The 23,410-nt window shown below is 53.1% G+C and overlaps 6 protein-coding genes across 6 annotated transcripts, besides 1 other annotated feature; 5 read left to right on the top strand and 1 right to left on the bottom strand.

Annotated features, from left to right (window-relative positions):
- Nucleotides 1-245: 245 nt before the first annotated feature.
- Nucleotides 246-317: a sequence feature (Short protein (CORC01_00362, OHF04510.1) was converted to a misc_feature.).
- Nucleotides 318-8,251: 7,934 nt separating this feature from the next.
- On the top strand, nucleotides 8,252-10,028 carry CORC01_00361 (oxysterol-binding family protein; the record flags this gene model as incomplete). Its single annotated transcript, XM_022612019.1, has 4 exons — nucleotides 8,252-8,337; nucleotides 8,584-8,830; nucleotides 8,907-9,575; nucleotides 9,648-10,028. 4 exons carry the CDS (start codon nucleotides 8,252-8,254, stop codon nucleotides 10,026-10,028), a joined length of 1,383 nt encoding a protein of 460 aa, XP_022481644.1.
- Nucleotides 10,029-12,301: 2,273 nt separating this feature from the next.
- On the top strand, nucleotides 12,302-13,219 carry CORC01_00360 (uncharacterized protein; the record flags this gene model as incomplete). The annotated part of the gene is made up of 1 exon (XM_022612018.1): nucleotides 12,302-13,219. One exon carries the CDS (start codon nucleotides 12,302-12,304, stop codon nucleotides 13,217-13,219), a length of 918 nt encoding a protein of 305 aa, XP_022481643.1.
- A 1,525-nt stretch (nucleotides 13,220-14,744) lies between these two features.
- On the top strand, nucleotides 14,745-15,590 carry CORC01_00359 (uncharacterized protein; the record flags this gene model as incomplete). Its single annotated transcript, XM_022612017.1, has 1 exon — nucleotides 14,745-15,590. The coding sequence occupies one exon, from the start codon at nucleotides 14,745-14,747 to the stop codon at nucleotides 15,588-15,590; it is 846 nt and encodes a 281-aa protein (XP_022481642.1).
- A 3,141-nt stretch (nucleotides 15,591-18,731) lies between these two features.
- CORC01_00358 (SCP-like extracellular protein) lies at nucleotides 18,732-19,526 on the top strand (the record flags this gene model as incomplete). The annotated part of the gene is made up of 2 exons (XM_022612016.1): nucleotides 18,732-19,426; nucleotides 19,505-19,526. The coding sequence occupies 2 exons, from the start codon at nucleotides 18,732-18,734 to the stop codon at nucleotides 19,524-19,526; spliced, it is 717 nt and encodes a 238-aa protein (XP_022481641.1).
- An 898-nt stretch (nucleotides 19,527-20,424) lies between these two features.
- Nucleotides 20,425-21,053, top strand: CORC01_00357 (scytalone dehydratase; the record flags this gene model as incomplete). Its single annotated transcript, XM_022612015.1, has 3 exons — nucleotides 20,425-20,455; nucleotides 20,512-20,609; nucleotides 20,664-21,053. The coding sequence occupies 3 exons, from the start codon at nucleotides 20,425-20,427 to the stop codon at nucleotides 21,051-21,053; spliced, it is 519 nt and encodes a 172-aa protein (XP_022481640.1).
- Nucleotides 21,054-22,206: 1,153 nt separating this feature from the next.
- CORC01_00356 (uncharacterized protein) lies at nucleotides 22,207-23,184 on the bottom strand (the record flags this gene model as incomplete). Its single annotated transcript, XM_022612014.1, has 2 exons — nucleotides 22,207-22,765; nucleotides 22,832-23,184. 2 exons carry the CDS (start codon nucleotides 23,182-23,184, stop codon nucleotides 22,207-22,209), a joined length of 912 nt encoding a protein of 303 aa, XP_022481639.1.
- Between the last annotated feature and the right edge of the window lie 226 nt (nucleotides 23,185-23,410).

Genomic DNA, 23,410 nt, shown 5'->3' with positions numbered 1-23,410 from the left:
TTCCCAATAATTTCCAGCTGTGCGGTTCACGTCGCACACGCCTGCCGTGGGTGAGCCGAAGAGAAAGGCGATCCCGGCGTTGCGGAAGAAGTGTCTGAAAGATGCCGCAATGTGCACCAGCGCATGGAACATGGAAGGGCAGACTTTGAAGAGAATTTGCCCCCTTAGCGTTGCCTTGTTGCCATAGCGAGATGGCAAATGCCTCACTGACGACGTTGGTGGCCAGTCAAAATGGACCTCGCAGCTCAGGCTATGGCTTTGATGGTTTTGTCTGGTGCCACTCGGATGGATACCAAGACTGAAATTTTCCTCCTCATTCCCACGGGGGTATCCGACGTTGATTTGGCGCAGGCTCGCAGCGAATCCAGATGAAGAGGATGGCATTGCAATGCGCCGTATGTTGCTTGTGACCCGGGGCCTTTGGGGAGAAACAAAAGGCTGCGGGGCCAGGACCCGACATGCGTGTGCTCCATCTACATTCAGTTTCCATCTCCATCTTGGACAAGGATCGGGGATAGATGTTGAGTTTGGACCGAACCCACCACCATGGAAGAATGATGTCATGTTGCGTCTGCCGAAAGCAAAAAAAAAAAAAAAAAACAGTCTTCGCTGAGGGCGGGTCTCCTTTTTGCACCAAAGTACGGATACATTTGGAAAAGCGGTGTCGGCTCCACAAACACCATCCTACGATGCCACAAGCTCCATCCCCTCCAAATGCCCCAATGAATATTCGAGTCAAACCTCACATAATCCAACTCCCCGCAATACAGCACCATTGTGAGTTGCAGCGTGTAAACCTCTGCGCCGCACTCTTGATTCGTGGCACCGGTAAAGGCCAGAGTTGCGATGTCGCGGTGGCACTTGCATCAACGAGTGTTGCTTGGAGAGATGAGACAGACGTCGACTAGACATGACAGACATGACCCATGGTTCTCTGGGCCATTGATTGAGCTGCGCGGGACATGCTCGAAACTGGAAGCCGTGCCATCTGATGATGGCACCCTGATCAGACCAGCTTCCAAAAAAGGGAGCACGCTGACCAGTCCTCGGTGCAGGCACATTATGTGCCATCCAAATTGGGATGCTGTGATGCTGCGAGAAACGTCATACTCTCTGCGATGGGGCCCCCGTTTTGGCTCTATTCGGTCTGACGATGCATCGAAATGCAGGGGGGTCACAGTCTCGGCGCCTCATTCTTCCCGAGACGCGGCAGCAATCACCATGTTCTGCCCACTACGGATACAAAACATTTATATTGAGTTGAACTTGGCCGGATAATTCGCCGAGTGGATACGGACATGGTGGTGCCAGGCGAGATGGCAGAGTACATTGCCAGTGGGTATTGGGAGACGGCTCCAGAGTACAGCAAGAGCTCCCTGAGCTTTACCCCGGGATCTTGAGCTCACCCAGGGATACCATGTCCAACCCCAATGTGAGCCCGCACTCAGCACTCAGCACTCAAGAGGCCGACGAGACTCGAAGATGCCGGCCCGGAGACCGCTACTGTCATGGCATGATGAGTGTATGTCAAATGCCACGCCCCAGTGGCTATTTCATGTCCACATCGCACTAGTAAGAAGCGCACGGAGCAGACAGCATACTGTGAGCCGATGCCCGCAGATATGACCGCTGAAGCCAACTACCAACGGCCTCGCACGATCAAATGTTATCGCGAGCCACAAATATCGCCAAGCTTTGGAAAATGCGACGCTTCGAATAAGCCAGTGTGGGCGGCCGTGGCAGAGCCTGGGTTCATGGTCGTTCTGAGCGCGTCAAAGTGGGAGGGCTGTCATGCATGCTTGCGGAGCCCTTGCACATGTGGCTTCGGAGCACGCACTCTTGGGGCAAGAGGATTTCAGCAGGGCGTTCCGTATGTCTTCACGCGCGCTCAATGTCCGCATGAGATTGTGACAAGTGATGGTGTGCATCCCAATCTGGGCACATGGTTGAAGCCATCTTGGGCCATACCGCGAAACGGCCCTGGGGTACAGGAGGCTAACTACGAGCCCTTCCCAGCGATCGATACCGACAGTCGTTTGCTCACTAGTATGGTCCCTTCAGGGTCCTCGCACTTAGAGCCACAGCAGGGAACTGACTGCCCGAGTCTAGTTGGCCCTTGATCGCCGATTGAGAAAACCAATCATTTTTTTCCTGCTTCTAAGGATATGCATCCAGCGCCAACGATACCCGGTATTTGGTTGAGGGCCGCTGCACCCACGGTGGAGGTGGGGGTGCATTGGAAGCTCCACGGATTCATCGTTCATCGAAATTGCTTCCTGGCTTACCTCGCGCGGTCAGCGCAAGGTAGGATAGGATTCCGTGCCTTGCCACTCTGCCGTAACTTCAATAGCTTGCCGAAGCCTAAAGTCTCCGATTTGCAGAACGGCGACCGCCGCTCAGACTGTCTATGACGGAGATTCGATAATATCGCCCGCCACCAAGTGCCAATTATAAACCTGTCAAGATACGCTCCCATCATAGTACACGAGTCAGTTCTAGCAAATGAACCAGAGAGGACGTCTTGATGGAAATCTTGATGGAATCCTTAGTCACCAAACAGAGGGGCTACCTGCTAGTCGCAGGCCCTGGTCCATCATCCTGGAGCTTAATTCCAATCTTATCACACTACGGATACCACACGCAACGTTGGGATTCGATGCAGGACACCTTCGGGGCATGATCCCGCAGCCGGGGGAGTGCCATATGGGTGTAATTCGGGCAGTGGAGACGCAAGGTTTGCTGTCCGACGCGCCGGTGATGAGAAGCTTTCGTCAACCTGCGTCAGGGCAATAGGTACCTATCTTGTAGCCGAACCGGTTGAGTTCGCCTGCTTGGGTTGAGGTCCACCTCATGTTGCACTCGGAGACCCGGGGCACCAACATGCGCTTTGCCGGACATGGGAATAAGGCCTCTAGGGACCGTTGTCGTTAACCCCGGAACGTGCCCTTCTCTCGGTACTAGGAAATGACGAAGCTTAGGGTTAACTTTGTAAGCGCCAGTCGACGAGGGTAGCTGGGCGGAGGTTGCAACACTAACGGCGGCAAAAAATATAGGCGTGCTGTGAGCAAAGCGCAGGTACAGTACCTTACTGTTTGTTCACTTACACCACATGCACAAGCTTCATCCTGCCAGGGGAAAACACAACAGGGGCACAGGAGAAGGAGTAAAGTTCAGCAGAACATATTCGCTTCTTACGGATACAGTAGCGACGGTAACCCTCATCCTGGTGTTGCGGATGGGTGACGGACCTCGAGCGAATCCAACTTCCAGCAACTTGATTGGAAACCCCCGCCAGTGGAGGTGACTGTTTGCCGTAGCCCACCGTGGTGGCGCGGCACGGCATTCACAGACGCTGACGCTGTGGCATCGGAGAGCATCCCGCGTGCGCCCTGTGGCCGGCCGGGATCAGGGTTGAGGTGGTGGATTTGCCTTGGGGATGCCTTTTGAGGGTCTCCACGGACGCCGCCGGGATGCAGCGATTATTGACGGTCATGGTTGCCCAAGAAAGAAGGTTTGCTGTCGATCATGAGGTCATTGTCAATGAGAGGGAAGGAAATTGTTGGAGGAGGAAAAAAAACTCTTCGATGGACCCTTCCATGGCGCGTGGGTCTTGCGGGGGCACACGGGGACCCGGGCAAGCGCTGCTGCGGTGCTTGGGGGCACAAAACAGATGGCAGATGGTCCCTGACTCCGATTCCATGATCAAGGTTGGAACGGACAAGGTTTGCACTGCGCTTGGGAATTGAGGACGGCGGGATGCGAGAAGGGGGGGGGGGAAGAAGCGGCGATGATCATTTCTCGACGAGGTAGGTTTCTCGATGGGCGGAAATCAGTCAATGGAACCCTTCATCGCGTATCCCACCCCCTGAGAAAATCATTGGATTTCTATGTATTTATAGAGGGCTGAGCCACGATTGGGGCAACTTGGGGAAGTATTGGAGGGGAGGCACTGACGTTATTCGCGTACGATTCTTGCAGATACCAGACATGGGGAGAAGGCTGGCGCGTCTGGATAATGAAAGCAGAAAAGGGGGTACCGGATATGTTTGGTGGGTTGGAAAAGACGTGAATAGCAACAATGCCCCCCCGGTCCCCCGAGACGCATGTCCGACGTCGAGGATTCAGCAGAGAGAGGCGGCATTTGGCAAGAAGGGCCGTGAAGCCCGGGCTCCTAGCCTCCGGTTGACCACGGGACTTTGCCACGCGTTGATCTCTCGTGTTCGGCCGGAATACCGGGGCATTCCCACCACAAAGCAACCGCCGGGAGAGGAGTCTTTCACGATAATGGATACACGGCGGTGCTTATTGGGCGGGGCCTCTTTTTTTTTTGGTCTTTCCTTGTCGATGAAGCTTGATTCGGGGGGCGGCGCTTCGATTATCATTGTCGGGTGGCATTTTCTCTTCCTCTTGCTCACCGATGCGATGCAACCCTTCAGGTGAACCTGTCCATTGGAATGCTTGGATGGGAAAACGGTCAGAATGCAGATCTTCCAAGATTTCCCACAGCGCCCACAGAGACCCTGAAGTTGGCAGTTGGAAGAGGGGGATTCGAGGAGGGAAGGAAGGAAGAAGCTATACGAAGTCCAAAGCAAGGTCAAAAGTTTGGAGCCGGGTTGGTGGGTGGTTCGGTGAGTCGAATGCCGAATGCAGGTACGGGCCACGGCCTGCGGATGCTGGACCGGAGTGGAACATTATTGCATTCCCATGGCTTGACACCATTTTGATATTGGATTTTTGGGGACCGGGAATGTGTAATGCTCGGGGGAGGGGGGTTCTACTCGGCCCTCCTTCTTTGGAGGCGAGGAAAGAGACAGCATTGATTCTTTTCTCGTGAGATGTGACGATCAGTTGCACGAAGAGTAGCATGTAAGACGGGGTGACGGGGAACAAACGCCCCCCCCCCCCCCCCCCCCCCCCCCACCCCCGTGCCCCTCCGGCCCCCCGGGCGCGCGTGCCTTTTTTTGCTGGTTACTTCACGAGGGGTGTGGCGCGGCGGGCCCCCCCCCCCGCGGCCGGGGGGGGGGGGGGAAAAAACCCCCCCCCCCCCCCCCCCTCTCCTCGAAGCCCTTGGCTCCTTGGGCCCTCGAGTCGAGTATTGCTATTTTCGGTGTAAATTCAATGAGGAGTCTGATACCGAGATACCATCGGTACAATGCCGTTGAGGTATCTTTCAATCTCTACACCTTCATTTCCACCCGAACCATTCTCGCTCCTACTAAGCGAGAGATGAAGATATTAGTAATGGAAGAATAATTGAAATCTCGGAGGTGGCTGTACCCCCCCCTCCTCCTCCCCCCTACGGATTCCATTCGGACCAACACAGACGAACCTTGGACGGATCCCTGGCAGGACCCTGAGATGGCCTGAGATTAGGGGTTCCTGAAGATCTGCAGCAACAGTAGCAGTAATAGTAGCCGCAGCGGAGGACGACGGCGGGTACTGTCAAAAGTTCAATATCGAAAGCTGCTTTCCGGTGAATCGTCGGGAAGGGTATAGGGAAGGTTATGGGAAGGTTTTGACGGGAATAGGGCCAGGGTAAGGGTAAGGTAAAGAGAGTCACAGCCCTTTTGGGATGGGTAGGGGAGAGAGAAGGGAAACGAGGTAGAGGACGGGGGGAGGAGGGGGGCGGGAATGCAGCTGGCGTAGATTAGGTGTAAGTGAGCTGTGGTCTCGTGATGGCTTCACGAGATGAGGTCACGGGATACGAACGGGGCGCGCGGTTTTAGGGGGAAACACAATTTTCAGACTGAGGCGCTTGCTTTGCTGCGACTCTACTGCATGTCGTCTGCACGGTGGGATTTACCTCGTGACTTGTTGATTGGGAAGGCCGGAGGGTCTTTGCGTTTTGGTGCCCGCTAGAGTAGTTGGTATGCTGTAGGTTGCAGATGCTATTTCTACTTGAGCTTGACACGCAAGGTCCGAGGTTGGCTGGTAGGATTCAGGTCTGGAGTGCAGTGTGGTTCATGTATCGATGTGGCTTGCTTTTCGTCAGTGCGGTGGGAAAGGCTGAAGAGGAGAAGTGAGGGCTGGGATGCGGCAAAAGGTATGACTTGGAATTTTCCCTCTCACGAGCTTTTTTTTTGTGCCAATTCTTTCGGAGCTTGAACAAAGTCTTTGTCCTCGAGGTCGAACGGAGTCGAGAGCTGTCGCGGGTGGCGTTGCTTCCTCGTGTCGGGGGGATTTATGCAACATAACTTGGCTGTACCTTAGGTACAAATAAGGATACTCAAAGAGAAACATATTCAAAGAAGGCGTTCTCCAGGTGCAAGCAATTTTCCCTGAAGCACGGGGTGGGTGGTTTTCGAATTGAGGCAGTAGATCCTGTGCCAACATGGCTTGAGAGTGTTTTAAACCCCAAGATTTCTACTGGTTTCTTGAGCACACTGCGAGCAGAAAGCAGATGCCGCCGCAGCCTCTCATTCCTCCCATGTGCTTTTTGTGCCTATGTCTGTGCCTGTTTCCTTCCCCCATCCCATCTTATCTCACTATCGAAGCGGACGTGTTTGGAGGGGCTATTAGGCATGAGTCAAGAGAATTGGTCCCCAGCAAAGTGCGAGAGAGAGAGAGAGAGAGAGAGAGAGAGAGAGAGAGAAGCTTGTGATGGCGGTTGAATTAGACATGTGCGCGGATGATTGGCCGATGTCCGGCCCTGGCGCGCGAGGCTGCTTTGCTGTCTGCGGCGGTCCGGACGCGGCCTATGGAGGAGCGTACCTATCTTGACTTGGTTAAGTGGTAAAGTAAGGACACTGGTGATCACCGCAGGTTTTTTCTCTCAAGTTGAAGAACATCTTGTCTTTGTTCTCAGGCAACTTGTTTGTTCGTTTCTTGATGCCAAAAAAAAAAAAGGAATCCTTAATCAAGAGCTCCTTTCAGCTCGAGCCGTTGCTAAAAGTCAGAGGTGCAAGGCCCCTTCGTTCTGAGGTAGCGTCAGAGCGGGGCGGAGACGTCTTATCGCAGCTCTTATCTGACTCTTTCTTCTGACAGATGTTCTGGAAGGAGAAAGGACGGTCGTTGCTACCTTATACAGCATCTGAGACCTGCGCAGCCGTGGGTTTCGAGGACATTCAGACAGTGCGATTCGTTATCGGATCCAGCTGAGGGGCCGGGACAGGATTGATCTTGTGACCCATCACGTCATTTTTGGCACTGTACACTCAAGTACCTCCCCCAAGGCACACCCTCAACTGAGCTACACCTATTGGCTGCTTGACGCTGTCCATCCTCCCGCTCCTCTCGTCGGGATGCGGGTTTAGCGCTCTCGGTGCGGCGTCACCACTTGCCTTCTCGCCCCGATGTATGGAGCTCTGTTGCTGGCTGCTATTGCTGGCTGCTGTTGCTGCTGCTGTCTGCTTGCTGGCTGCTCCTCGTCGTTTTTGGGGTGCCGTGCATGACATTTTTACACACCTTTTTGGGCCTGGGTTTTGCGTTCGTCTGGCTTTTCAACCTTTTTATCCACCGCCATTTCCAACCTCATTTGCAGGGGGGAGAGACAACGTACCCAAACCGAACCAAACCTACTTCTCCCTCGTCCGGTTTGCAACTTTACCTTTTTGGTTCATCTTACCAGTTCGCACTCTATCTCCAACACGACAACGTCCATCGCAATTTATATACCAACTACCGCCCGCCGCCCTCTACTCTTCCGACAGGCAAAGGAGGGAAGGCATTCGATTCCTCCGCCATCTTCCATCGCATACGTACGCTGCGGCGCGCTGCGCACGAGTCGGACGACTGAAACGAAACAGACACACGCGCGCTCACGCATTGGAACAGCTGGCCTAGCTGTCCAAACACGTACCCGCACCACGGTATCATAACGCATCACAGCAGCAGCAGCAGCAGCAGCCTTCTTCGACCTGGAGTCGAGATCCAAACACATTGCCCTCCCTCCACCTCTGATTCACCTCCGAATCTCTACTACAACTCTCGACTGCTACCTTGAGTGTGTGTGGTTACCTGTCACTGTGGTCTCTTTCCTGCCGTTTCCATCTCGGCTTCGCAACCCCGCCAGCCGTTCTCGGCACCCCACCTTATCGCAGCAAAGCCGCTATTTTTCGCCTGGGCGATTTCTTGGTGAACAGTGTATCCGTAGAGCCAGCCCCCAACCAGCAAACCTACCACAGGCGGAAAAAAGGGAAGCGTCGTCATCGGTGCTAAACTCACTCCGAAAACCCACCGACCCGGCCGGCTTGATTGAATCTCGCCCATCCTCAACAACCAACCACTCGTCCACAATCTCGATACTGCAACCATGGCTGCAGTAGCTGCACACGATACGCCTGAGGAGCATCAGAGCGATGGCTCAAAGCTCAAGACCTTTATTGGTATTCTGAAGAAGTGAGTCTATCCCGTGTTGGATCTCCGCCTGGCGGTCTGTCTTGCATACGCCGTTTTGGGAATCAGGAGTCGAGCTTCTCTGCCTCACGGGCGGGGTGCGCTGGCTGATGAGCGATGATCCCTGAAGGGGTGAAAAGCGATCAAAAGCGATCGTCACCACAGTAGACTTTGAGGAATCTAGAGCCAGACGAGACAAGAACCCTCAAAAGGCGGACTTCTAACTGACCTGCCGCCTTCTTCTTCTAGGTTCATTGGTGTTGCCGACCTTGCTGCCGTTCGCTTCTCTCTCCCGTCCCAACTTCTCGAGCCGACGCCGAACCTCGAATACTGGAACTACCTCGATGCGCCCAACGCCTTTGTCGCTATCGGTACCGCAGACGAACCCCTCGACCGCATGCTCGAGGTCTGCCGGTTCTGGTTCACAAAGGATATAAAGTACGTCAAGGGAAAGCCTTGCAAACCCTACAACTCGTGCTTGGGAGAGTTCTTTAGGGTGAGTTGCCGCCAGCCCTTTGTTTGCGCAACATGCGCCTGTCATGGCTTGTGATGCTGATTGAGGACGTGACAAGTGTAATTGGGAAACCGAAGATAATGCCCCCAAGATCAACACTACAGCCCTCGGCAGCGGCACGGGCAGCAGCTCATCCAGCTTCAAGTCCGCCAAGGTAGACCAGAACGCCTCGGCCGTTTCCCTCTCCGTCCCGCAGCACGGCAGCGCGACACTCGAGAGCAAGCCCCTCCGTATCTCATATCTCACCGAGCAGACCTCCCACCACCCCCCCGTCAGCGCATTCCACATTAGCTGTCCCGAGCGGGGGCTCTCCGCCCGCGGCTTCGACCAGATCACGGCAAAGTTCACGGGGACTAGTGTTCGCGTGTTGCCTGGCGAGCACAACCTTGGCATCTTTGTCACGCTCGAGAAGCGTGGCGGCGAGACGTATCGTCTCACGCACCCCGCGGCGCATCTCGGCGGCATCCTCAGGGGAAGCTTGAGCGTCAGCGTCAGTGAAATGGCGTACATTACGTGCCCGCAGACCAAGCTAAAGACGATCCTGCACTACATTGAGGCTGGGTGGCTCGGCCGCTCTACGAACCGCGTCGAGGGTATCATCTTCAAGTACGACCCCGAAAACGATGACAAGGTCAACATCAAGGACGTCCCTGAGGCCGACATTGTCGCTCGTCTCAGCGGTCCGTGGCGCGAGAAGATTGAGTTTACCCTCGGCCCTAAGCCACTGGTAAGCACCACTTCCTCCCCTTCTTTCCCCTTCATCCCCACCTGCCACAGCAATACTCATGGGGATACATAGAACTCTCACCCTGCAGACGCCCGCTACACAATCATCGATCTCGCACCCCTCAACGTAGCGCCCAAGGTGCTCCCCCCGAAGGAGAAGCAGCTCGAGAACGAGTCCCTGACGATGTGGGGTGGCGTCACCGAAGCCATCCACGCGAAGCAGTTTTCCAAGGCGACGCAGGTCAAGGTCGAGCTCGAGGAGCGGCAGCGAGAGCTTGCGCGTGAGCGCGAGCGCACAGGCGAAGTCTTCAAGCCCGCCTTCTTCGAGCAGGTGACGGACACGGGCGGCAAGCCCGAGTTGACGGAGAAGGGAAGGGAGGTGCTCGCGAGGGCGCAGAAGGGGGAGTGGGACATGAGTGACATCATTGTTGAAGAAGCTCCGGCGAGCAAGTAAACGCCGGATGGGGGAGAAATTAACTGGATTAGAAGGCATATTGAGCGCCTGGGAGTTGCATCGGGCCATTCCTCGTTTCTTTCTTGGACCTCTTTCCCTCTCCTGTTGCCTCTTGTTGGGTTTTCTGGATTGTTTGGCTCTGTTGACTATTGACCTTTACCTGAAGAGCTGATGGCATGACTGTCATATCGGTTTCCGGTATTTGAAGGATGCATCGTTCATTTGCTTTTACATGTTTTTAACTCGGTGTTGCAAGTTTCTTTACTCATCATCCCTCGCTTGAAGAATTCTCGCATGCATCATGAGGGCTGGAGGTTTTGCGTCGTATTTGCGCAGAGGGGAGCAGAGGGGAGAGGACTTTGTATTGTTCACTTTTGGTGAAACATTGCACTCTACATTATACATTCACACAAACAGACACACACAAGCCTTCTATCGAAAGGCGGCGTTGGGATACTAGATGGTGTTTTTTTTGCTTCCAGTTCTATAGTAATCTACTCGATCAACACTATCTCGTGAGGCTTGGAGGCTTTCGCTTTGGTGAATTCTACGGTTATAAGAAGGTTGAGTTTGCAAGAACAGCTTGACTTCTCGATGTTGCCTGAACGTCAGGGGCAGACACAAGGTTTATAGGAGCGGTCGGTCCATGCTTTGTGATGAGATGAGCGTTTTTAAGGTTAAAAGGCCAGAAAAGAAACCTTCCATCCGATCAAGCATTTCATCAATAAGTGGAGGGATAGTATTGGGGTTAAAAAGGCAATTCTTGAGATGAGTAGTCTCAACCTTGCCAAGTGCTTATAACTCTCTTTTTCTTTTCTTCTCTTTCAAGAAGAACTCTATCATTATTGACGGGGCACGGGAAAACCTTGCTCGTGTGGGGTTGGGACGGCAGTTTCGGGTGGCGGAGGGGAACGTCGTGGTTGTGCGCCGAGTGTAACCAGGCTCGGTGCGGCTCGCCCCCGCGTCTGGAAGGGGGGAATTCGGGGGGGGGGGGGGGGGGGGGGGGGGGGGGGGGGGGGGGGGGGGGGGTGGGGGGGGGGGGGGGGGGGGGGGGGCCGGGGGGGGGGGGGGGGGGCGGGGGGGGGGGGGGGGGGGGGGGGGGGGGGGGGGGGGGGTGTGGGTAGCTTGAGGACGTCGGTTTTGGTGGCTCCGGCCGGACTTCAAGGCATAGATACTTGGCACTACATGATACGCGGAGCTGCTGAGACTCGCTTCGATAGCACTGCCATGAAATATCATGACTGGAGTATTCTAAACCACGTAGTGCGATGATTGCTCGTGGAATACAAGGTTTGGGTTATTCCGTTCTGTGCCGAATGGGCTACTACTTTATCTGGAAGAGTGATACGGCGATCCTGCTACAGATTCACAATTTGCTGTATGCGGGAGGATTCGAGACCGAGTATTGTGTCGGCGGTCTGCAATGGAAAAAGAGGAAGAAGAAAGGTATCAACATGGGATTTGTGACGTTCCCATCCGCTTCTGTGGTCCGCCTACCCGGCATCACCCAGCGCAGATTATCACCCCTTTGACGCGCATTTTCGATATTGAAGTTGGCCATAATCCTTTGCAGTGATCGAGACCGGGGGAAGAGTGCATTCGTCTGCTTCTTCGCAATGAAGATTCTGCTTCAGATCAAGGATGATATTTAAAGCTGACCTCATCTAACAAGGGGATGTAGTGGGCTTCTTGCCTCCTCGTTGCAACTACTGCTGCAAGATGGTTCCAATATGAATCAAAGATGTCTGAGAAGTGACAATAGATAATGATTCGAGCAGCATGGCTTTGTCGATTGACCGATACAATGGAGATCAACTTATCTTAAAGGAGAGGACAACCAATCTGTTTACAAGACTACAAAGGCCAATGTCGCTGGTTCACTTTTGAAAGGGTTTTGAAGACGACGATGAAACGATACATAGAGCTGAGGAAATCCAACGACGTGAAGTTTACAGATTCCTACAACGCCATCGTCTTCTCAGGTAATGACATAGATCAACATTCATTTCAATATCCCCGTTTGCATAACGACTTCTAACTCATCAGGACAGGCTGCCGAGTTCACTTCACCTTTGCTTCACCTTCGACTTCACACTTTGGTTCCACCTCCGCATTCTCGTCTTTTCGTCACAAACTTCACTTTCTGCTCGTCAAGATCTTGTCTTTCTCCCAGCCGCCGATCCGCAGACACTTGCTACAACAAGTCTTTTCAGTCTGGATTCTTCCAAACTCTCCGTCTAATACAGCTTGGAATCCGAATTCACTTCTAGATCATGGCTGATCAATCTCAGAACCAGGAACTGGCTGCTGTCAACGGTTCCAACCAACTCAAGCAATCGGCCATCCCCTTGGAGCTCTTCCTCGAAATTGCTGAGCACTATGTTGACTTCGCGTACGCCAGGGCGGCAACCGACATCTCGACATGGCGAGTCGAAGGGTGCCCAGACGCCCTCCACCCAATCTACATCTCCGACAACCAAGCCTACGACTACGCCTCCCAAGTGAAACGCTGGCAGCTCGTCAGCACCCTCACCAACCTGTGCAGCAAACGCGTCTCCGACATCGTCCACAAGACGTTCTGCCGATTCCCCCGTCACCATGACACCCGGGACATTGTAGAATGGGCGCAGTGGATGGGGCTGGCAGTCGACCCTCCCAAACACGCCTGGGTCCTCCCAGAGATTGACATCTTTGTCCTCGACTTCAAATCGACACGGTACAAGGAGGACGGCGAGAGCCTCGAGCCCCTCGAGAGGGCGATCCTGCAGCACCGCCCGACAGGGGAGGCCGCAAGGGCCCTGGGCCTCATCCAGAACGCCATGTGCAGCCTGGGCAGCCTGATGGCGGCGACCGAGACGCAGATCCGCGCCCTCGCCTCCCTCCCGAACCTCAAGCGCATCCAGACGTGGTGCCCGATCCAGAGCCCCGCGCTGCCCAACGAGCCGCACGACCATAGGGGGATATTACTCGTCGACCCAGGAATCTTGCCTGATCTTGCTGCGGAGATTGCGGTGAGCGAGGTGCGCCTCGTGTCGATGTGGGAGCCTCTCTTTGAGGCTGGTGTTCAGATTACCGTTCAGCCTCGTTATGCTTTGCGAGGAGAGATTGAGCTCGTCCGCACTGTTGGCGGTCTGCACATGAAGTTTCTCAGGGACGAGTGTAAGTGCTATCGGATGGAACTGGATGCGTGATTGGAGCTCACGGCCACTGTACGTCCAAGTCTTTGGAACTAGCTTGGCGTCTGCGAGCATTGTTCACATTGGCATTAATAGTTGGTGTAAAGGGGAGGTTTAGCTAGCGGCTAGGCCTCGGTGCTATGTGAGATACCCCTACTTTTGTGGCCGATCCTTCCGTCCCCTGACTCCTATTCTAATAATTTAAGAAAGCTTTCGGTTTGATTCGAGAACGGCTAGGGTAAGACGTAGAGAACCAACCCAAATACAAGATAAAGTGATAACACCTGCTAAGCTCTGAAAAGACTGAATGTGAAGAATTTCACAGGCGTGCCTGGAACAGTCACCAATCACCGCTTGACAGGTATGTATAGATGTCGATTATTGCTTGCCAAGCACGTCCTCGCGGCCTGGGAATTTGCCTCAAGTATGTGCGTAGTTGTGACTGAAGTCTGGCATGAAGGACATGCATCTCGGAACAGACCCACGCTCATGGTTGCCTGCGGATTGTTCAATGCCCAATTCGTCTGGATCATCTATTTGGGGAGCCTTATGAGAAATTCTGTTTCCCAAGGGACTAGGGATAAAGTTCTTGAAACTCGAACCCCCTCGTAAATTGAGCCGTTTAAGAAAGCACTACAGGATTTTTTTGCGTTAATTTGAGGCTCAACTTAACAGGGAAATTGGATGTTGTTCGGTAAATGAAAACTGCTGCCTGTTTCCATTTAAGCTCCAGGTCCATAGCAGTGACTGAGACGGGTGTAATCGACTGTGTCTCATAACTGGCTCTAGTGAAATGCATCCGCTTGAAGTACAGCAAATATGGCGGTAGTCATTTAAGCAAAGAGTTCGATGGATTTTTCGTTTCAAGCATATTCAACGCGGTTCTCAAGCTTGCTTGTTGAGGAGCGTCGGAGGTGGTAGTCGGCACCGGTGCTCCTTGGTTTGGGGGCTGGAGAACTTCGGGCCGGCTTTTCGGGCGTGCTTCGCTTTGAACTGCTGAACCCCAATGAGCGTATTTCAGATGAAGGCGTAGCTGCTCTGATGGGTGCTTCATGGTAATTGCAAACCAAATCCATACACATCCTTATTCGCGGTGCAGCGACAGGAGTGTAACCGCAGGGGCTTGAAGGGTACTAGACTTTGATCAAAGACTGTCAAGCAACACTGCTTTTCAATTTTCGAGGTACTCAGGGTATGTAGGGTTAGACTTTCCAGTCTACTTTCCCCGTCCGAAGTCAAAATCTCCATAGAAGAGGACATTTAGAAACAGCTTGCTTCGCCTAAATCCTCGGGACCCAACTTGAAAAGTATGATAACGCCACGAACTCTATAGACGTCGCTGTCGTGCGCGATATAGGACCAAAATCCAGAGATCGCACTCCTCTTCTCATAATCAATGCAGCTCGTTTCACCTCTACTAATATTTTCTCTTTTACTTCATTGTCTTCTATCACGTCCCTGTACATCAAACATAACCCCGCGACCCGATTCATTCCATTCCTCGTACGCTCTATCTATACCTGGTATGATTGCATGTACTATGCGCTCGTATCTCAAGCTTCGCAGCATATCAGCGCGGATGAAATGTCGAATTAAAGGTACAACTCTCCCGGGAGGGTTCCTTCCTTATGAACTATGGCTTGAAATTGTCGATGCTATGGTTGACGACTTGGAATCGACAATCAAACCCATCTCCTGGATCTTGAAAGGAATCGAGTCCGAGCAGGGGAACGATGGAATTCACTACCTCCTGCTCGACCAAAGGACACACCTCTGGTTTAACCAAACTGAGTACATTCGGTTTGACAAATCCAACAACTGGAACACGGTGAATTCCATGCGTCGATGCCATGCCCTGGAACCACTGCAAAACCTCATGCTGGTCGACCGCGGGACTCGACAGCTCGTCAACAGACGATTACCACGGTGCAGCTTTTTCCTAGTTGATCCGCATAGAAAATTTGCCGTGCCTAGATACATACGGATCGTTCCCGGCGTTGATCTATTTCGTTACGATATCCACCGCCGCATTCCTCAAATACAGATGGACGCCGTAAGCGCTCTGATCAAACCCTACGAAGACACAGATGCTCTGTTACATGTCCATACGATACTTCTTTCTGCGACAATACTTGAGCCCAATGATGGGCAACTGCTCAAAACCTACTTTCGATACTTGCAGAAGATGCCTAGATTGAAAAACGTTGAATTCAGAGGACTCCTTTCCGACGGCCTACAAAATCCCACCGCCTATTTTGTAGAGAATACTCTGCTATCCTTTTTGGCCAAATGTAATTATGCGGAGAAGGATGAGATTGTTTCGATATGGAGGCCGCTCAGAGACCGAGGGGTAAAGTTCACCGTTAATCTTTCCGCGCCTTTCTAGTCTGTGTATGGTAGCCTTCAGATTCTGACTGAGTAATTCGTCTCAACCATGGGCTCGTCTTGAAGATTTCTGGAAAACGAGGTGCTTTCTTCCTTTCTTTATGGGGTTCACCTTTGCAGAACGGAACGGGTGGTGAAGCTAGATATTGGAGAAAACGGATCGGGTATGACATCAAAGAAGTCAAAGTAATTAAAATGTAAAAGCATACTTGAAAATGTTGATAATATGTGCTTCCAAATAATGCAGTGCGTATCTGCTCTTGAGCCTAGGTGATCTGGGCGGTAACTTGAGCCTGCCATGGAATCTGGAGTTCGAGACGAGCAAGCTTGACTGAGAAGATATCAACATAGGCTAGAACGGCGCAATTACTCGGAATCCTAGTAGCATCCAAAGCAACTTGGAAAAAAAAAAGCCCTCAATTTATCGCCCTCGCCAAGCTGTTGCCATATGTGTAATACATACAGAGCTCAAACGACTGCTGCCTATGCGGATTTTGACAAACTGAATCTAGATCAAGACTCTTCGCGTCAATGGTCTAGGTCAGACTCGTAGCTACGGGGTGGGGAAGGGGGGAGGAAAAGATGCCTATTCAGCGAAATGAACAACTGGTTAATAAAATAATCGATGTGAGATCCGGGCGAAGCCACTCGATTCAGCCGCACTAGATGGATACCGCTGCCTGCAGGATCACCCGGGATAGTGGCTAGGTCCCTCTCGCGGTTGATTCAGTGTCTACGCGTCTCCTCGCCACTTCGCTTACTGAACACTGATTTGGATTCAAGATTGGGATGCCCGTGAGGTGACTGGCGGTGGAGTTGTACCTGACTCGCCGGGTCTTTGAAGACCCGAAGTTGCGGAGAGGCCAGAAGCGGAAGTGTTTTTGGACAGCAGAGCTCTGGAGTTTTTGGAGCTCATGTACGAGAAACAGCCCAAATCCATGTGTATAGATTTCCGTAGGATCAGTAAAAAAGCCAAGTTGGAAGCAAAACGAGGAGCTCAGATAAACGACGGTGGTTTCCACATTGACCAACTGGTCGGCCAACCGGGTTCATCGGGGAAGCAGTCGAATCGACGAGGACTGTGCGAGTTGCAAAAGGAGATCGTGCTGGATAAATGGAGACTTGTCGAAGCGAAGAGGCAGAGAGGGGCAAAGTGACACCTTGGCTAAACTCTGTGCCGGCGGGATGTAACCAGGGTGAGTCCGGCCATGTTGATTTCGCATTCTCGGAGGCCCACTTTGGCGATACCATAAAGAACGGCATATGGAGGACGTGGTGGAACTCGACATGGACGGAGAGATTTTGCTATCCACAACAGTCAACTCTAAACAGCTCAGTTGAGAGATTTGTCGAGGTGGTATGAGAAGTACACGTGCGAGGGGGAGAGACATCAGACGAACTAGTGTAGGGAAAGGTCTGGGCCAGGTTTTTGCATGACACGAACCACATCCATCTCAACCAGTACCGAGAAGCCGAATCCAACGGCGTGGGAGCGTGGGAATGTGGGAACTCCAGCCAGGCCCGTGCAAGCCTTTGCTGCCGTCACGTCCAAGCCTCGGCGCCTGACAAAGACATTCATCGTTCGGCGGGGTTGGTTCGACCCAAAAGGAGCGAAAGGAAGGGAGGGAGAGAAGGAAGCAAGGAGGTTAAAAAGGAGGCCCAGGGCCCTGGCTCTGTCCGACGATGTGGTCTATGGCTTCTATCAGTGACAAAGTGGTTGGCTGCTTCTAGTGCTGTTCCAGAGCGATCCAGAGCGAAAAGCACCGACAAAGACTTTGTGTATTTTACCCCTGAATGGAACGCAACCGAAGCTAGAGTTTGAAGTTGTTTGACGAGGGAACAAAAAAGCATCGTGCAATGGTTGATTGGCTATACCCCGCACCAGCAGTTCTCGCCCAGAAAGCAGTGGCTGCCTTCCATGACGCCTTTTTATCCCACTTGACGGGATGATCGAAGCATAATTAATGATGTCCGCTCGGTTGCAACTTCATTAATTAGACGAGAAGAGAGTGTCAGAGAAAGAAATGATAGGTGGGGTGCTCCGACTAGTGCGAGGCGAACGAAACCAAGTAGGGTTCCTCGCACAGGTTGACAGGTTGGGTTCTCACTTTTTCCAATGCACCCTCGGACACCGAGTCAACAGAGGAGTTGGATAAGGCGGGAAGAAAGAGTCAGAGAGTACCGCAGTAAGGGAGAGTCTCAGACATGAGCGAAAGAGAGGAAAAGATGATGTGGGGGACTGGGAGTTAAGGAAGGATACGTAAGTATCGATGAGTTGAAGAGTCGAGAAATCAAATGGCATCCCTGAGCGGATTTCGTTCTGGACCGCTGCCTGGACCACATGCTCGGCCCCACATGGGGTCCCTTCCATTTACCGGCAGCCGCTAAATCCACTGATGTGACATAATCTGGTAGGGCTATCCGTACGTCCCAGAGAAATCCTTGGGAGATCCTGGGGTGGTGGTGTGAGACATGCCGACAGGGGCAAGTTTGTTGGTGCCCGGTCGAATAGAATCCACTCATCTGGGGTCGTTTCCAAGGTCAGCGTATCCACTGATACAACAGACACATTGTGTTTTCCAACTTGCGCGCTTCCGCGGTCTGTTCGTAGCAAAAGAAGGGGAAGAAATTGCTGGACAGACTTTTGGCAATAGTGCTGTTGTGGGGGCGCACTACACTAGATACCAGTTCCTTCCAGGCTCCCCCGATTCCCCTAGTCCTGTCAGGGTGCAAAGGAGATTCGATCATTCGTCAGCGACCTCTCCAAAGAATTGGGAGGATGAGACACCGCGTTTTCCATTTTAATATCTCTGATGTGGAGGCTTGCATACGGGAGATCATCGCTCGTCTCAAGTTGAACACCGCCAGCGGCAAAATATTCCGATATCAGCAGGACCGGGGGCAAACAACTCTAACCAAGTAAACAAGATGCAAAATATATAATATCACGGGTCACTCGTGTCCCCTTCACAATGCTTCTCTGCCTCTCTTCACCCGAAATCGACTTTTTGCGTCCGTCACTCTTTTACACCCTAGCGGTACTCATCGACGCCTGGGCAGGTTCCATCCTCCGTTCACTCCTTCAGATCAAACATTCAAGAATCCCGGTGATTTCCAAATTCCTTTCAAACAAACTATCAAAATGCGTTTCTCCGCGGTTGCTGTTGCCGCTCTCGCCACCCAGGCCGCCGCCTGGAGAGGCCAGGGCTCCCCTTTCGGACTCTACTGGGGCTGGGGTAATGACGGCGTCGAGCCCTGCAACACCGCCGACGACTGCAGCGGCGCCGAGGTGACCTCCACCACCACCATCACCCTCCCTGCTCCCACCGCCACCCCGAGCGTGACCCCCCCGGCCGCCGTCCCCGTCGAGGAGGCCGTCAGCCCCACCCCCTCCGCTGCCCCGACCGCCCCCTCCGCCCCCTCCGGCGGCTCCTCTGGGCTCACCTCGGACCAGAAGGCCGCCCTTGACGCTCATAACGCCGCCCGCTCCGACGTCGGCGTCCCGGCCCTCGAGTGGGACGACACCCTCGCCTCCGACGCCCAGGAGTGGGCTACCCACCTCCTCTCTGTCGGTTCCCTGACGCACTCCCAGGTCTCTGACCAGGGTGAGAACCTGTACATGCAGTCCTACAAAGACAGCCCTTACGTCAACGCCGCCAACGCCTGGATCAGCGAGAAGTCTTCCTACCACGGCGAGGCCATCTCCGAGTCCAACTACATGGCCTTCGGTCACTACACTCAGGCCGTCTGGAGGGGCACCACCAAGGTCGGCATGGCTATTTCCAGCGACGCCCAGAGCACCTACGTCGTCGCCCGTTATTCACCCCCGGGCAATTAGTAAGTTTTGATTCTTTTCATCAGGATAAGGAATTCGTTGGGGAAATAAAAAAGACAGACAACTAAGAAGAGAAACAGCATCGGCGAGAAGCCCTACTAAACGTCGACAAAGGACGCCGCTGCTAGCGCGGGGGTTTTGGGCATGGCAAATGGGATCACGCAGCAACAACAAGGCAGGGAACCTGTTATGGTAGCTACGCTGGCTGGGCCGAACACACCAAACTCTTTTCTTTTCCATTCTTGGACATTTTTTTGTGAACTTGGGGTTGAGATATCTTCCACGACTTGATGTCGGGTCCATTCCAGGTCAAGGCAATCGAGAACGGGAAAAGGGGGTAGATCCTGGGTCATTTTACTTACAAAATCACACGCCCTTTGGCGAATTTCTTGCACGACCAAGACAAGACATGGCGCAAATGCCTCAATATGCAACTCGAGTATATCCCCAGCGATGTCATGTGAGAGTCCGATGATAATTGGGATGTATGGCGTCTGTTAGCTCGGTGAACGCAAAGTCCTTGTTCTTGTTGGGATTGCCGAGTCGCTAGCCGAATTTCCTGACTTTCCGCTTGTCGATGTTCGAAAACAAACCACCTCGGGCTACACAGGTCCTGAGAGAATCCCTTTTTCCGTTACAATGCGTTGTCATATGCTCATAGCTGTTAAGCTTTCGCCTCGGGAAGTGGAGGAACGGTAAGTGGACGAACGGACGGACCCCCGCTCCATCAGACTATGACGATGAATCCCCCAGACTGTCTACCGAAGTGCTTGGATCTAGTCACGGACAATAAATAATCTGGATACCTTAAAAGAGCTTCTTCTTTTTTTAACTTGAGAGTGCAGGATACATACATCAACATCCACTGGTTTCATTTCAAGCAAAGTCTTGCTTCACGAGTAACTTCTACTGATTAGAATACCATCTCGGATTACACTCGCCACGCGATAGCTCCAATCTATTCCACTATCCTATAAGTATCTACCATAAATTAAACACAATGACTTCCTCTGCTAACATTACTTTCGACGGTAAGTCGACTCACCGGGCTTGACTACTCATGATGCGATACTCACGAGCATTCTAGACTACCTCGGGCTGAATGCATGCCTCTTCGAGTGGGCCGACAGCTACGATACAAAGGACTGGGATCGACTTCGCAGGTGCATCGCCCCTAAACTCCGCGTGAGTTCATCACAACTCATGTGATGACAACAATCTAATATCTCATGTTTCAAGATCGACTACCCCTTTCTCGAAAAGGTCTGGGAAGCTATACTCGCGGAAGACTACGTCGCCATGATGAGCAGCAAGTCCATGCTCGGCAGTCCGCTACTCAAGACGCAACACCTGGTCGGCGCAAGTCGCTGGGAAAAGATCTCCGACACCGAGGTCGTGGGCCATCACCAGCTTCGCGTCCCGCACCAAAAGTACACCGATACGACTTTTACCCGGGTCGCCGTCAAAGGCCACGCGCACAGTAGCAACACGCACTGGTATAAAAAGGTCGATGGTGTGTGGAAGTTTGCGGGGCTGAGGCCCAAGATGCACTGGTCCGAGTATGACTTTGAGGCTGTAGTCGCTGAAGGCCGCGACTCGCTTGTGGCTGGGAGGAAGAATAAAGTCTAATAGAAAAAGGATCTCGCAGGACTTTTGTGCGCTTGAAGTTACCTTTGTACACTTCGGGATTCAGTGTAGAAGTAAAGTAGCCAGTGACTGAATGAGGAGGGGTTTCGGGGAAGAGAGATGGCACAGCTGAACCTCTCGAGGGTAGTCCATCGTGAAGCTTCGCTTGATCACTGGGTCAGTCTTTCGCAAATGGAGTCTAGTAATCAGCCAGAAGTATGTAATCCTAAACCGATATCAAATATGAAAATCTCAACCAGTCTCGGGATATGCCCGCTTGGTGTATGCAAAAAATTGACAACTTCTCAACGCCCAACCCCGCGGTCAACCTCAAGGCGATGACTAGCCATAAGAACAGCAGAAAGAAGCCGGCCCAATCACTTTCAGCAACAGATTTTGAACGTTGGAACGCGGCAGTTATAGACATCCAAACAAACATCAAGGTTCGGGACGAGACAAGGGATGGTGAGCAGGAGCCAACACTAAATATTGCACCTCTCAGGACTTCGGAGGGGCCGTCGCTAACCCTGAGGCAACCGAGTCGCCAAGGTTTAGCTGCAAGGAGTCCATAGACCTCATGGTTGTTTGCAAGATAGATCGCGGGCTCGATAGATGAGCATGGGCAAGTGAACTATTCCTTACGGGGAGGTTTTTCGTCCACAATGTATCTTGCAGGTGGACGCTGCTCGTCTCCCTCATGAGGGCATCCTTGAGAAATGAGTGATGTGTACTGGCTATTTCCTAACAGAACGGTATAGACTCGAGGTCGTGGCAAGGACCGGCATAATCTTGCCGAATTCTCTTTCAAGAATTGGACTTCCCGAGTTTCCAAGTCATATGTGACATTGTTCATCAAAAAGCCGCCCTTGCCCATTAGGATGGTGGATGGGAATGGAAATAATCGCGCCATGTATATGCGGGAGAATTTTGTGATATTACAGTTTCTTATGTCGGCAACCGGCATGCCAGCCAGGCCATGAGTTGATATGGTACATCGTAGAGTGGAAAACAGCTATAAAACAAGCCAAGAAGGTCCTTTTCCAGGGGGTTATCGTATCATCTTACACTTTGCGCATGCGCCCCGCCATCATACATCGTCGAGTGTTTCCTCCCTATGATTCTTTTTCATCCAGACGAAGTCATCATTTATTTGGATTTAGGCGTTGACGAAGCCCTTGACATTGTTCAACCACCGGACGTACTCGCGCTGCTCCTTGACGTCAATGTAGTCGGGTGCGAAGACGGCCAGGGCCTGGGTGATGCCGCGCTCCTCGAGGTAGCGCTCCATCAGGATCTGCAGGTCCTCATCAAGGCTGCCGAAGGGGGGGCCGGGGTAGATGTCGCTGCGGGCGTGGGCGACCTCGGCGTTGGAGGCATGGGCGAGCTTGCCGTCCTCGTAGTAGAACATGTTGTCGACAACAATGGCGCCGTCCTGGGCGGTGGCGTCAATGTTAAGGGCGCCGGGGGTCTTGCCGGGCTTCTCGACGACGATGCTCAGGCGGCAGGGGGGCGCGGCCTCGTCGAGATCGCCCTCCTCCTCCTCGAGCTGCTCTTCGGCGTTGGCGGAGCGGGCGCCACCCGAGGACTGGACATCGGACTGCTTGTTGGAGTTCTGGACGTCGGACTCGAACTCCTCGTCCTCGAGGGCGCGGTCCTGGTCGTACACCTCGGGGTCATAGTTGGCGAGGTCGGCAATGGAGAAAGTGATGGTGATCCTGGGGTTCTGTTAGTTTCGCAATTCGTGATGTTGGCCGCTCGATGTCATTGGATTGCAAACTCACTTCTCCTCGCCAAACTTGCGTGTAAGCTTGACCTCCTCCTTGCCAGGGATGTCGTGGAGCTCAAAGGGGCTGTTGTCGATGAAGTCCTTGACGCTCGCCGGCAGCTGCTCGTTCTGCTTCACCTCCTCCTCGAACTGAAGCTCGCTCTCGAGCTTGGCAACGAGCTCGGCATCGGTCTCACCGGTGGCGGCTTTCCTGAAGGCGGAGCTGGAAAAGGCAGATGCACGCTGGGTCTGGACGGCAGCGCTCCATGAGGAGGCCTTGATGAATGCACTCGGGCGGGCGGCCTGTCTGAGGGAGAGGCGGGTGAGGGCTCTGGGCGCAGAGCGCGCGACAGATCTGATGGAAAGCATGGTGGGTGGTGGCTGAAATGTGGTGTTGAGCTGTCGTGATGGTCGGGTAAGAAGAGGTGCAAAAGCTTGTTGGAGGAGGGTGGAGGTGGATTGGCTGCATCTAACAGGTAACAAAAAAGCTTGGGAGAGCTCCCAAAATTTTTGACATCAGATCAGACATCGGCGAAACCTTTTGCCGGGCTGCACTGGCACTGGGCGGATGGGCGCCGCGGCGGAGTGGGACCAA

The sequence above is a fragment of the Colletotrichum orchidophilum genome, assembly GCF_001831195.1.
Source record: "Colletotrichum orchidophilum strain IMI 309357 chromosome Unknown Scaffold_2.1, whole genome shotgun sequence".
Classification (NCBI taxonomy): Eukaryota; Fungi; Ascomycota; class Sordariomycetes; order Glomerellales; family Glomerellaceae; genus Colletotrichum; species Colletotrichum orchidophilum.
The sequence above is the reverse complement of the archived record's forward strand: the minus strand, read 5'-3'. Positions and strand labels throughout refer to the sequence as shown.